General features: G+C 38.8%; 1 protein-coding gene across 3 annotated transcripts in view; it reads left to right on the top strand.

Annotated features, from left to right (window-relative positions):
* stim1b (stromal interaction molecule 1b) overlaps nucleotides 1-12,407 on the top strand; it is a 49,510-nt gene extending 37,103 nt beyond the window's left edge. For 2 of the 3 annotated variants that reach the window (XM_067424491.1, XM_067424490.1), the window contains exons 8-14: nucleotides 2,752-2,929; nucleotides 3,813-3,980; nucleotides 4,091-4,191; nucleotides 4,933-5,168; nucleotides 5,360-5,440; nucleotides 8,560-8,623; nucleotides 11,265-12,406. In XM_067424491.1, the coding sequence (XP_067280592.1) occupies nucleotides 2,752-2,929; nucleotides 3,813-3,980; nucleotides 4,091-4,191; nucleotides 4,933-5,168; nucleotides 5,360-5,440; nucleotides 8,560-8,623; nucleotides 11,265-11,688 (1,252 nt within the window). In that variant the 3' untranslated portion in view covers nucleotides 11,689-12,406. Of the gene's footprint in view, nucleotides 1-2,751; nucleotides 2,930-3,812; nucleotides 3,981-4,090; nucleotides 4,192-4,932; nucleotides 5,169-5,359; nucleotides 5,441-8,559; nucleotides 8,624-11,264 lie in introns of all 3 variants that reach the window. The other variant, XM_067424492.1, reaches the window with a different exon arrangement.
* The last annotated feature ends 343 nt before the right edge of the window (nucleotides 12,408-12,750 follow it).

The following is a 12,750-nucleotide window of genomic DNA, read 5'->3' as shown; positions in this document are numbered from 1 at the left end:
CATGTTGGAAGACCCAGCCTCGACCCATCTTCAATGCTCTAACTGAGGGAAGGAGGTTGTTCCCCAAAATCTCTCAATACATGGCCCCAGTGATCCCCTCCTTAATACAGTGCAGTCGCCCTGTCCCATGTGCAGAAAAACACGACCAAAGCATGATGCTTTACAGTAGGGATGGTGTTCTTGGGATGGTACTCATCATTCTTCTTCCTCCAAACACGTTTAGTGGAATTATGACCAAAAAGTTCTATTTTGGTCTCATCTGACTGCATGACTTTCTCCCATGACTCCCCTGGATCATCCAAATGGTCATTAGCAAACTTAAGACGGGATTGGACATGTGCTGGTTTAAGCAGGGGAACCTTCCGTGCCATACATGATTTCAAACCATGAAGTCTTAGTGTACTACCAACAGTAACATTGGAAACGGTGATCCTAGCTCTTTTCAGGTCATTGACCAGCTCCAGTCCAGTTCTGGGCTGATTTCTCACCTTTCTTAGGATCATTGAGACCCCGTGAGGTGAGATCTTGCATGAAGCCCCAGTCCGAGGGAGATTGACAGTCATGTTTAGCTTCTTCCATTTTCTAATGATTGCTCCAACAGTGGGCCTTTTTTCACCAAGCTCCTTGGCAATTTCCCCCGTAGCCCTTTCCAGCCTTGTGGAGGTGTACAATTTTGTCTCTAGTGTCTTTGGACAGCTCTTTGGTCTTGGCCATGTTAGTAGTTGGATTCTTACTGATTGTATGGGGTGGACAGGTGTCTTTATGCAGCTAACGACCTCAAACAGGTGCATCTAATTTAGGATAATAAATGGAGTGGTGGTGGACATTTTAAAGGTAGTCTAAAGCCTAGTTCAGACTGCACGATTTTCAAACTCGTCGGGTCACTGCTCTATTCACACTGCATGACTATCTGGGGCATCATTCAGTAACTACTGTGTTAACACTGCACGATGGTTTGACAACAGAGGAGTTCACACTGCATGACTGAACAAGAGGAAGAATCGCCGACAACTCTCTCTCTCCCCCCGGTGCGCAAACTACGTTTCCCAACTACACGTGCGATGTGCCGAGTAGACAACGCGAGATCACATGTGCGTCAGAGTTCTCGCGCGAGACTTTTAATTGTTATTTAAAATGATAAACTACACAACGTTTGCTTCAAACATAAACAATTTTGTAATGTGCTGCTGCTGTGGCTGGATGTGCAAATGTTTGGGCTTTGTTTCTGTTTGATAGAATTGTAAATATATCTATTAAAATACTGATATTCTGCTCTATAACTCCTCCCTGAATGTCCTGCTGCCCTGTATCTCACTCTTTCATTTGCTGTCGGTCATCTCCGATGTAATTTTCAGTCAGAACGCTGTTCACACAGCAGGAGTTTGAATTGCCGACAGGTCCAGATATTTAGCATGCCAAATATCTCACCGGCGTCGGCGACTCGTCGGCGATTCTCTCTGATCGCGTCTTTGATTATTCACACTGCGTGATTGTCACTCGCGTGCACGAGCACCGATTTGCCTGTGATCTCGGGCATTTGTCGGCGATTTTGCAAAACCTGTCGGCGACTCAAAATCGGGGGAAAAAATCGGGCAGTGTGAACTAGGATTAACAGGTCTTTGAGGGTCAGAATTCTAGCTGATAGTCAGGTGTTTAAATACTTATTTGCAGTTGTATCATACAAATAAATAGGTAAAATATCATATATTGTGATTTCTGGATTTTTTAAATTTAGATTATGTCTCTCACAGTGGACATGCACCTACGATGACAATTTCAAACCCCTCCATGCTTTCTAAGTGGGAGAACTTGCAAAATAGCAGGGTGTTCAAATACTTATTTTCCTCACTGTATATATGTCTGTCTGTGTCTGTATGTTTGTCTAAATCTATTTGACTGTCTGTCTGCTAAGTGTTTTCTTTGTGACCTTTTCTAGTTGTTCTCTGCTGTTCATTTCCTTCATTTTCATTTATCTTCTGCTCCCCTTCCCAGTAATGAGTGAGTGTAACATTCTGCCTTGGCCACTGTCATGTTATTGACAGTTTGATTTATACCTTACTTCCTGTTTGATCTTGGACTACGTCAGCACAAGAGAAGGCTGCCATGTGCATCAGCTGAAAGCCTAGGAAAGATCACACTGTGCAATATCATGGTTGCACTTTATTTTATGTATGTGCACTTATGTGTACTTACCTAAGAAATACTGGTAATATTTTGTCTCTAACTACCACAGCATAACTTCATGGGTTAAAGTTAGGTTTAGGGATAGGCTCAGGGTTAGTACCGAGTTATTACAGTTATTGTAATCACTATAGTAAGTACGTGGTATGTGCTGCCAATATCACAGATTATGTCAAACAAAACTGATTTTAATTATTTTAAATGGATTGAGACCTCAACACAGAACCACATTAGTCACATTAATGCAACTAAATTTAGCCATCCATGACCTAAAATCTCTATACGGTCTTCCAGTGTATAGCAGTGTACGAGAGTATACATTTTCCTGTAAAGCTGTAAGAAGGTTTTACCACGGAATTACCACATCGAACAGGCCACATCTTGTTCAACTGTCTTTTCATGAGGAGGAAGAGGTGTGGTAGAGTATTACAGATCCAGTTCCCTTTTCATGTCTACTCAGTTCTCCGGAGCTCCACCTTCTGGTGACTTAGAGGAAATATATATTAACTGTTTGTTAAGTAACGAGTCAACAGTGGTGCAGCCTGAGATTGATAGTGTGTTTGTGTCCAGGCTGCAGCTTGCACAAGAAGAGCACCACACGGTGGAGGAGGAGAAGGTTAACCTGGAGCGGCAGATGAAAAGGGAGATTGACGCAGCCAAGCAGGAGGCACAGAGACTGCGAGAACTGCGTGAGGGAACTGAGAATGAGCTGAGCAGACAGACATATGCAGAGCAGGAGCTGGAACAGGTACAGTATTACCTGAAAGCCTTCTTCCCTTCTTCCCATAGTGCAGCCTGGTGCCATGTGTTCCCCAGGTATTCTGACATTTTTTTATCAGAACCAACATTGACTTCTTGAGCAATTTGAGCTACAGTAGCTTGTCTGTTTAATTGGACCAAACAGGCCAGCCTTCAATGAGTGCATCAACGAGCCTTGGCCACCCATGACCCTATCGCCGGTTCACCACTGTTCCTTCCTTGGACCACTTTTGATAGATACTGAGCACTGCAGACCGGGAACACCCCCCGTAAGAGCTGCAAAATAAAATCCTTACGCTACTTTTTTCATGCTTTGAACACATTTGTCACTTACTGCCTAATATATCCCACCCACTAACAGGTGCTGTGATGAAGAGATAATCAGTGTTATTTACTTCTGTCATTTATATATATATATATATATATATATATATATATATATTTATATATATATATATATATATATATATATATATATATAAAATAAATGCCAACTAATTTAATTTTAGATTTAATTTAAATGTACATATTAATTTTAAAAGTAAAATAAATAAAATAGATATAAAAGAAAATGGGAAAACTAGCTATTATTAGAATGCAAAAAGTCTGCAGAAAGTCTGAAAAGAAAATTGTAAAGTTATCATTTATATGTCTAGTACCTTTCCATAAATTTATTTCATTTAGTTTATTTCAAAAAGGTTATGAAAAGGCCTCTTTTCATCATTCGCTCATCAGCAATATTTGAAGAACCTTGCAGTCTCCCACAGATTCCCCTTACATGTGTCTCATCACTATAGGAACTGCTGAAGAGGTTTTCCTCGTCAGAACACTGAAATTCAGCCAATATTTATGAGCATGCGTGTTTGTTTTAGGTGCGAATGGCTCTGAAGAAGGCTGAGAGGGAGCTGGAGTTGAGGAGCGGCTGGTCTCCTCCTGAAGCACTGCAAAAGTGGCTGCAGCTCACACACGAGGTGGAGGTGCAATACTACAACATTAAGAAACAGAACGCGGAAAGACAGCTCATAGTGGCTAAAGAAGGGGTAAGACGGTCACATACTCACAAAATTACAAGCTTTAACTGAATATCAAATTAGTTTAGCTTAGCATCCAGGTATTGATGTTAACTATGAAGTTGTGACCACCATAACAGGCAGAAAAGATCAAGAAGAAGAGAGGAACTATTTTTGGGACGTTTCACTTGGCCCACAGCCCTTCACTGGACGATGTCGATCACAAAATCCTGTCAGCCAGGTGAGTCGCCATTTTTGTATGCACTGTAGGGGCCGTTCACACAGAACACGTCTTCTTGTGGTAAGTGGAATTGTGTGTTGGGGCCGGTATTACAGACACTGTCACATGTCTCCACTGTAACTGTGTTAACCATGGGGTTTTGGCAGAAATGTGGTCTATTCATATTGAATACTATGGTATTAATATATATAATATATATTAATATATACTAATATATTAATAGTATTTCTATGAGTCTGTATTGTGTTAAATTTATAGATGTTACTGTTGTTAATATCAGTATATTTTACTGCTGAATATGCATTTGAGAATAATCCAGCCCTCAAATGAAGCTAATTGAATAGCCCTGGTCTAGAGATATGTTTTTTTCAACTTCTCAACTTCTTTTTTACTTGAGTGGCAAGCTTTTAGAACACCATGTCATGCACAAGATGTGAAATGCAAGTGCAATGGTTAAACACTTCCATCTAGTGCATGTCTATATAGAAAAACTATGGAAAAGTAGCATAGTGGATTGAAAAACACATGTTCTGTGTGAACAGCCCCTTAGTGTGAAGAACATTTTAATAATCGGAAGAACACTTTCCACTATAAAGGCTATTCCTTATTCTATTCCTGCATTGGAAATGTTAAATTGATATTTTAAGGTTCTTCATGAAACCATAAATGCCAATAAAGAACCTTTATTTTAAAGATTTTACAGCAACCAAACTAAGCCTCACCTCTCTATTACTTCTGCAGACAGGCTCTGGGAGAAGTGACCACTGCTCTAAGAGAAAAGCTCCATCGGTGGCAGCAAATCGAGACTCTAACCGGCTATAATATTGTCAATAACCCTGGCATGTCGTCTCTGGCCTCTGCCCTCAACCTGGACCCTGCTTTTCTAGGCATCCGCTCTGCTACACCCCAACACCTACTACTATCCGATGACCTAGATGACATGGATGAGGACATACTTTCCCCAGGAACCCTGCAATGTGAGTTTATCATGCACACAAGTGTGGTACAAGAAGTCAAATCTGATCATATTCATCCGTGTCACAATTTAAAGCTTCTCAGTTGCCTATAACCCTTAAAAAATGAGTTTTCTAACGCTAATACATGGCAATTAAGCTTTCCGTTGAGCTTTGCCTTTTTGTGGTGTGATATCATTGGCTAATGTCCGCAGATGCCGCCTGGCAGATGGATCGGCGCGTGAGCGACCTTTGGCCCATGGCCGCCGAGAGCCAATCCCCGTGGAAACATTCTGGTTGGCAGCAAACCCTTTATTCTCTCAGCCAATGCTGACACAAAACAAACACTTCTATGTGTGCAAACACTTCTAAAGTGACTTCTGTGTGAGCTGTGCCTCATGCATTGCTACACCATAGGCAATATATATTTTTTGCCGGCGAAATTATGCCAAAATGTGACCACACTTTTATATTGAAAAAATGCTGCAAAGCAATGCTCTATAAGTAGCGCACACGCTAGCTAACTCAAAGCTTTCTTTTTAATGTTATTATATATATATGGGCTTTTCATGCTGAAATTGTTAACCTTGGGTTCTGACATTAGTTCTGTGATGCTGTGTTTCTAGGTTAGTAATTCACAATATGCGTGTTTAACGCAGCAGCTAGGTGTTAGCATTGCAAACGCTAATTTGGGGTTAAAAACACATTGCTTACCCCCTTTTTACAACGCTTAAACTATGGTTAAATGTGGCCTTAGTCTTGGGTTCAAAGAAAGATTTTAACCCAGTGTTAACTGCAGGGTGCAAAGCCTATATGTAAACTTATTAGACGGCTCTTTGAAATATTCTGATTGGATGATGGCAACATTCTGCGCATAAACATTTTGTAAATTGGCTGTTGCTGCAGGCAGACAATGGGTCTCATTCACTAGCCTAGTATGCGTACAAACATTTTCAAGAACAAATCATGATTGACCAAAATCTTTCATACGGAAATGTATTCTACATTTATGAAAGAATAGAAACAACTGAAACCACATGTACACAACAAATCTTGGTGGCCTTATAAATGTGTTGATGAAATAGAAATTACTTGTGCATGTTTTATGCAAATGACTAACACGCAGTCGTTCATTAGAATACTCTAAATTCAGGTTAAGAACAAAGACATGCACCTACGCACTTGTTGTGAATTAGGCATACATTCTTAAACTTATCTTGTGCATATAGATACTAATAATCCCCTCAATTATTGGTGAATGAGACTCTTTCAAATCACTCCGTGGTTTTCTGACTAAATAATTTGACTCCAAACAATGTTTAATGTCAATGTAATCATTTATTTAAGTAGCCGTGTAATAAGCTGGATAATGTATAGTCATCCGGTCATTATCTACTTTAAATGTTTCCATGATTCATACAACTAACCAAGAGCTGCATCTCTGCAGTATTTTTGTCTAGACTGGATGCCGTGTATCTGTCATGAAACACACACTGATCTTTGCACTGCAGTCTTGCAATGCTTTTACACTTTTGCGTGTTCACTTCCTGTGCCACATCATCAGCTCTGTTTCCTCCCCAGCTCTGTTTTTCTTTATTAGCCACAATTAATGTGGTTAATCGTCCTCACGCATGCTCCTTCCAGCTGTGACTTTCAAATTGTGTTTGAGTCATGTGTTTGTATTGTGTTCGATCTTTTGCATCAAAGACAGGCGTGGCATTACCTACATGTAGGTTCTCAAGTTCCCCTTCATCAACATCATAGCAGAATATCTCATATGCACATCCTATTCATATAGCTTACTGTTCCACATGTAATCCTCTAGTTAAGTCATGACGTATTGAATACTGTTTCACAGTCCACTCAGTTTCAAGTGAGAATGCTAGCACAGAAGCTGAGCACTATTCATTTATAGCATACCTTTAAAGGGTTAGTTCACCTAAAAACTTAATTTCTATCATTAATTACTCGCCCTCATGTCGTTCCAAACCCATACAATTACGTACATTTTTTTAAAACAAATGAAATCGGAGAGATTTCTGTCTCTCTATTGACAGCTACACAAATACCACTTTGACGCTTTTAAAAAAAGGTCCTAAAGGGAAATAATCCATATAAATTAAGCGTTTTGATCTAAATTTTCTGAAGAGACACAATCAATTAATATGATGAACAGATTTAATTTAGGGTTTTATTAACATGATCATTAATCAACGCACACATCAGTTTTGTTAAACGGAAGATAAAGCATGTTCAGTTGAGCTTCAGCAAGAGGTTTGTTCTTGCGTGTCAAGTGGGTTTATGTTCACTTTGTCTGGACTAAACCGCTCGTATGTATCATATTTTTTACTCTCTCATTATGAACTTTTTTAAGCATCAAAGTGGTAGTTGTCAATGGAGGGACAGAAAACTCAGATTTCATCAAAAAGATCTTCATTTGTGTTCTGTAGATGAACAAAGGTCTTAAAGGTTTGGAACGATGAGGGTGAGTAATGACAGAATTTTCATTTTAAGGTGAACTAACTACGGTGGCCCAGTAGTGCAGCTTTACTAAATTAAACTACAACACAACGGAAATGCTTCTGACCACGAGTGGACTCTCAGAGTGAGGTAAAGTTAGTTTTCCTTGCCGTCTATAGATTTGCCTTGCAGAGATATAAACACTACGATCAGTTTTAAGTGTGTGACCCTTGTATAATGACATGAAATATCAATTCAAGATCACCTTCATGCATTACAGCTGCATATTTATACTCGTGAACGCTTTTACTCGCTATCACGGCGCTTGATGCCCAAGGGAACGTCTGCCAATTGCACTATGCCTATAATTATAATTGATACATATAATTAGTATGAATTAAAATTACTTTTAACATTTAAAAACAGACATGTTCAAATTTCACATCTTGGTTGTATTATAAAAAAACGGACTTAATAATGCACAACATTGGAATCTGAACATTTAAACAAAAAAAATATATATATATCAAAATTATACGTTTCAACAACTTGGTGGAATTGGCAGACGTTCCCTTGGGCATCAAGCGTTGTGATAGCTAGTAAAAGCATTTTCGAGTATAAATATTCAGCTATAATGCATGTAGGTTATTTTGAATTTATATTTCATGTCAATATACAAGGGTTACACACTTAAAACTGTTCGTAGTGTTTATATCTTTGTTAGACTTGCCAATCTATAGAACAATGGCAAGGAAAACTTTATTGCACTCAGAGAGCCCCTTTGTGGTCGGGAGCATTTCCGTTGTGTTGTGGCTTGTTTCCATTCCCAGACACCAATATGGGTTAGGGTTATCTTAAGATTTAATTGTTTGATCATCTCTCCCACATACATACAGTATCTCACAGAGACTGGATGATTTGAATGACAAACATCTGTGTGTGTGCCTCTCCTCAGCTACCAGCCTGGTGTCCCTGCGGCCGCGTCACGGAGACCCCATGCTGAACCTGGGCTCACAGAGGTTGGTAGAGGGCATTGAGAGTGAAGCTGGGCCCCTGCGGCCCCCCGTCCGCCCTTATGTCCGGCAAACTCGCAGCCACTCCATCGGTCACGTGGAGTTTCTCCCTGTCCCTTCACTGTCTTCCTCTCTGTCCCATCCCTCCATCGTCTCTTCCTCACTCCTCACTTCCTCTCGTTTTGCTGCGCTTCAGTACCGTTCCTCATACTTCACGTCAGTGGAGGCAGGTCTGCCGCCAACAGGGTTCACTGGTTCACGCAGCGATCAGAGAACCGAAAGCATCGGGTACCACAAACACACAGTTTGCTGTGCGCACAGCATGTGTGTAGGGTGTCCACAACCTCTGTTATGAATTAATAAATACTAATTAAGAACTGAAATATTCCTATTCTAAAAAAAATTGTTTACTAACTATTTTTTTTGTAAGCTTATGCATTAGTTGTAATGCTAAATAGTCATGAATATCAATTCTATAACTATTATATTTATATTTAATTATAATTTCACTTTTCTTGAATTATTCAGCTAATTTGTTTTAACTATTTAAATGTAAATGCAGCGAGAAACAAATGAATCAAGCATGCAGATCTTTGATTGTCTCATCGTTCTTTAAAGTCAACATGAAATCAGAATTGAATCCATTAACTTATAAAAAAGTTCCTATTCTTATTGTGCTTGATTCATCTATGGACATTATTGCAGTCGGAAAAAATGTCTTTATAATTCTGAACTTAAATAGATAGTTAAAAAATATAAAAATGTTATGTTTATCTGCTTACCTCCAGTGCATCCAACATGTAGGTGTTTCTTTCTTCAGTAGAACATAAATTAAGATTTTTAACTCAAACTATTGCTGTGTGCCAGTCATATAATGCATGTGAATGGGTAACAATTCTATGAGAGCAAAAAAACAACAAAACATGCTTAGACATGCTCAAAGAGCCCTGTGGCTCTTGACAACACTTTGATATCTTAAGGCTCAAAATGATCAGTTTGTGTGAGAAATCAAGCCGTGTTTATATAATTTTGCACCTCAAATACAACGCTATATCCAACAGCCTGGAACGCGTTTCACTTCCGGTAAGGTCAATATACAAGATCTGGCGTCATGTACTTGTAAAAACATCACTTCCGGAATACACGATCTGACGTAGCTTACGCCAACGCCAGAAGTGAATCTCGTACACAGCGCCATAGCGTGTATTGACCTTAGCGGAAGTGAAGCGCGTTCCAGGCCGTTGGATATAGCGTTGTATTTGAGTTAAAAAAACGATATAAATACGGCTTGATTTCTCACACAAACTGATCGTTTTGTGTCTTAAGATATCATTTTGTTGTCTGAGCCCTTTGTGCATGTTGTCGAAGCATGTTTTTTTCCGCTCTCATAGAATTGTTACCCATTCACATGCATTATATGACTGGCACACAGCAACGGTTGGAGTAAAAAAATCTTAATTTGTGTTCTACTGAAGAAAGAAACACACCTACATGTTGGATGCACTGGGGGTAAGCAGATAAATCAGATTTTCATTTTTGGATGAAATATCCCTTTAAATTTAAACTTGTTCTGCCTCTGAAACAACTTTTTAGGAAGTGACATGACATTACCCAAGTCATACAGACAGGGCAAATATTTTTTATATATTATATAATTTAAAAAAAATATATATATATTATGTTTGTTTAGATTTGTTTTAGGCATTTTTTACGTTGAAGATAATGTAATTATGCCGTTATTAAAGGGTTAGTTCACCCAAAAAACTTAAAATATGTCATTTATTACTCACCCTGTTGTTGTTCCAAACCCGTACAACCTTTGTTCATCTTCAGAAAACAAATTAAGATATTTTTGATGAAATGCGAAAGCTCTCTGACCACTCCATAGACCGCTATTAAACACTTTCAAGGTAAGTAAAGTAAAATCATTGTTAAAATAGTCCATGTGACTATGTAAAGAGTATACTTTTTGTGTGCAAAAAAACAAACAAAAATCCTTCAACAGTTCCTTTTAGTCTATGTGAGACTCTTTTGCTGTTGATTCAGTGTAAACAGCGCAGCACTTCCAGAACGCTGGCTTACCACTGGCCGACGCTGTTCACGTGAGCACCACGATGCATGCGCACATGTTGTTCTGCCGTAGAACTAGTACGTCAACAGCGCAAGAGTCTGACACGGCCTGGAAGAAAGAGTTGAATAAAGTTATTTTTGTTCAAAAAGGTCTTGTGGGTTTGGAACGACATGAGGATTTTTGGGTGAACTAACCCTTTAATGCAGTAATTTAATGATGGTTAATGTTACTCTATTTGCACAACATTATTCTCTTAATTAATATGCTTTCAAAATGTTTTTAAAGGTTTTCGTCATCTTAGTCAAAAGTTTTGTAGGAGCTTAAAGCATTTCATGAGGGTGGTATCCCATAATCCACAGCAAGATGTTGTTTGAGATCCAAATGAATCGATTGGATCCCCAATTAGAAATCCATACAGAATGGATCTCAATTGGAAGTACATCAATATATGGAAGTAAAATGGATTGCGGCTGCCTTTTCATGTTGACTAAGTTAAAAAATTGAAACTAGCAGACTGAAAGAAAAAATAAATGGGTAATTTCTGAAATCCTCTTCTCTCATTGTACCATTATCTAGGGATCTGAACCGGTCGGAATCGGATTCCTCCCTCTCTACGTCTCAGTACGGAGACGTCCAGCGCTGCTCCTCAAATCCACTCTACAGTAAACAGTCCAGATCCAATGGTGGTTCCTCCACCGACAGCCTTTTGCTGCAGAAAAAGACTTTTGGCATGGAGAAATGTGCCAGTCTCGGAGAGATACACTCTCAGAAGTCCAGCCTCAACTCAGCCGACTCAATGCGCTCTCTCAACTGCACCTCCGAGCTGGACAGCCTGTCATCACCGTCAGGAAAGGGATCCAGTCGAATCACTCAGATCACAGGCAAGAAGATCCTGGTGGATGAGGACAGTGGCTCCACAGGAGAAGACACTGAAGGTTCCAGCACGAACCACAAGAAACGCAAGATTATTCCCATAATCTTCAGAAGGCCGAAGAAATAACAACAATACTGGGAAAATGTCAAATATAAAACGACTAAGACCAGCACAATGGTACATTTTTACCATAAAGAGTTTAGTAAGAACATGTAATTTATGTGGAATTTTCAATTTATATCGCAATTGCATTGACCAACGGGAACGGGAAGAGTTATTTGTTGGGAACAGGTATGATATCACTGTACATTTATTTATTTACTTCCAACAAATAAGGGCACTAGATGGTAGTCCATTTTTGGTGTGAGTGTTTCTTCTGTTTTTAATTGTAGTTAGCATGAGGTTGAGCTTTCACTCTTAAAACAAACGCTGGAGTGCATGCAAAGGCTTCCAACCTCCGACTACTCAATGCTTTTGTTTTACATAAGATTTGCTTGGACTTCTTCCCTTTTCACACACAGCCCAACATTGTGTTGCCAGAGGAAAACATTTGGCCATAAATATTACCATGATGTGGGGCTGAATATACTCTGTTTTTTGCTTCTGATTTCTGCTGCGGCTGCTAAAACTCGCTTTAAAATGTTTTAAACTGTTACATCCTCATTGAGGAGATCGGTGCCTTTCATTTTAAGCATTGCCAAATGTCATTGCAGTTCTGCTCTCTGTATCTAATGGTTATAACTTTATTCATGCTTCTCATACTGGAGAAAAAATAAAACAAGATATTAAAAGGAAGGTTGTTTTGCGAATTAAAAGTTGTGCGCTAATATTTTCAATTTCTTTTCTTGACACTAGAACACAAAACTTTACATTTTAAAATAAATTTGTCACTATTACCCATTTCATTTTCACATTTTACTTTTTATAATAATTTTGGCAGTCTTCGTAAGGAAAAGTGAAAGGTCAAATTATTAATTGCATTTTTTTTTCATTTGACAGGGACAGTGATTTATAAAAAAAAAAATTCTAAATGAATGTCAAAAATGTATTTTTCTTTTTTGGCACATGCACTACCACTCAAACGTTTGATGTCTGTCAGATATAAGAAATACTTTTATTCATACACATGAAAATTATCAAGTGACTAAAGACAATTACAAAAAAATTATAATATTTTTATTATTTGCT

The sequence above is a fragment of the Pseudorasbora parva genome, chromosome 18 (assembly GCF_024679245.1).
Source record: "Pseudorasbora parva isolate DD20220531a chromosome 18, ASM2467924v1, whole genome shotgun sequence".
NCBI lineage: Eukaryota > Metazoa > Chordata > Actinopteri > Cypriniformes > Gobionidae > Pseudorasbora > Pseudorasbora parva.
Note: the sequence above shows the minus strand (reverse complement) of the source record. Positions and strands in the feature narration are given on the sequence as shown.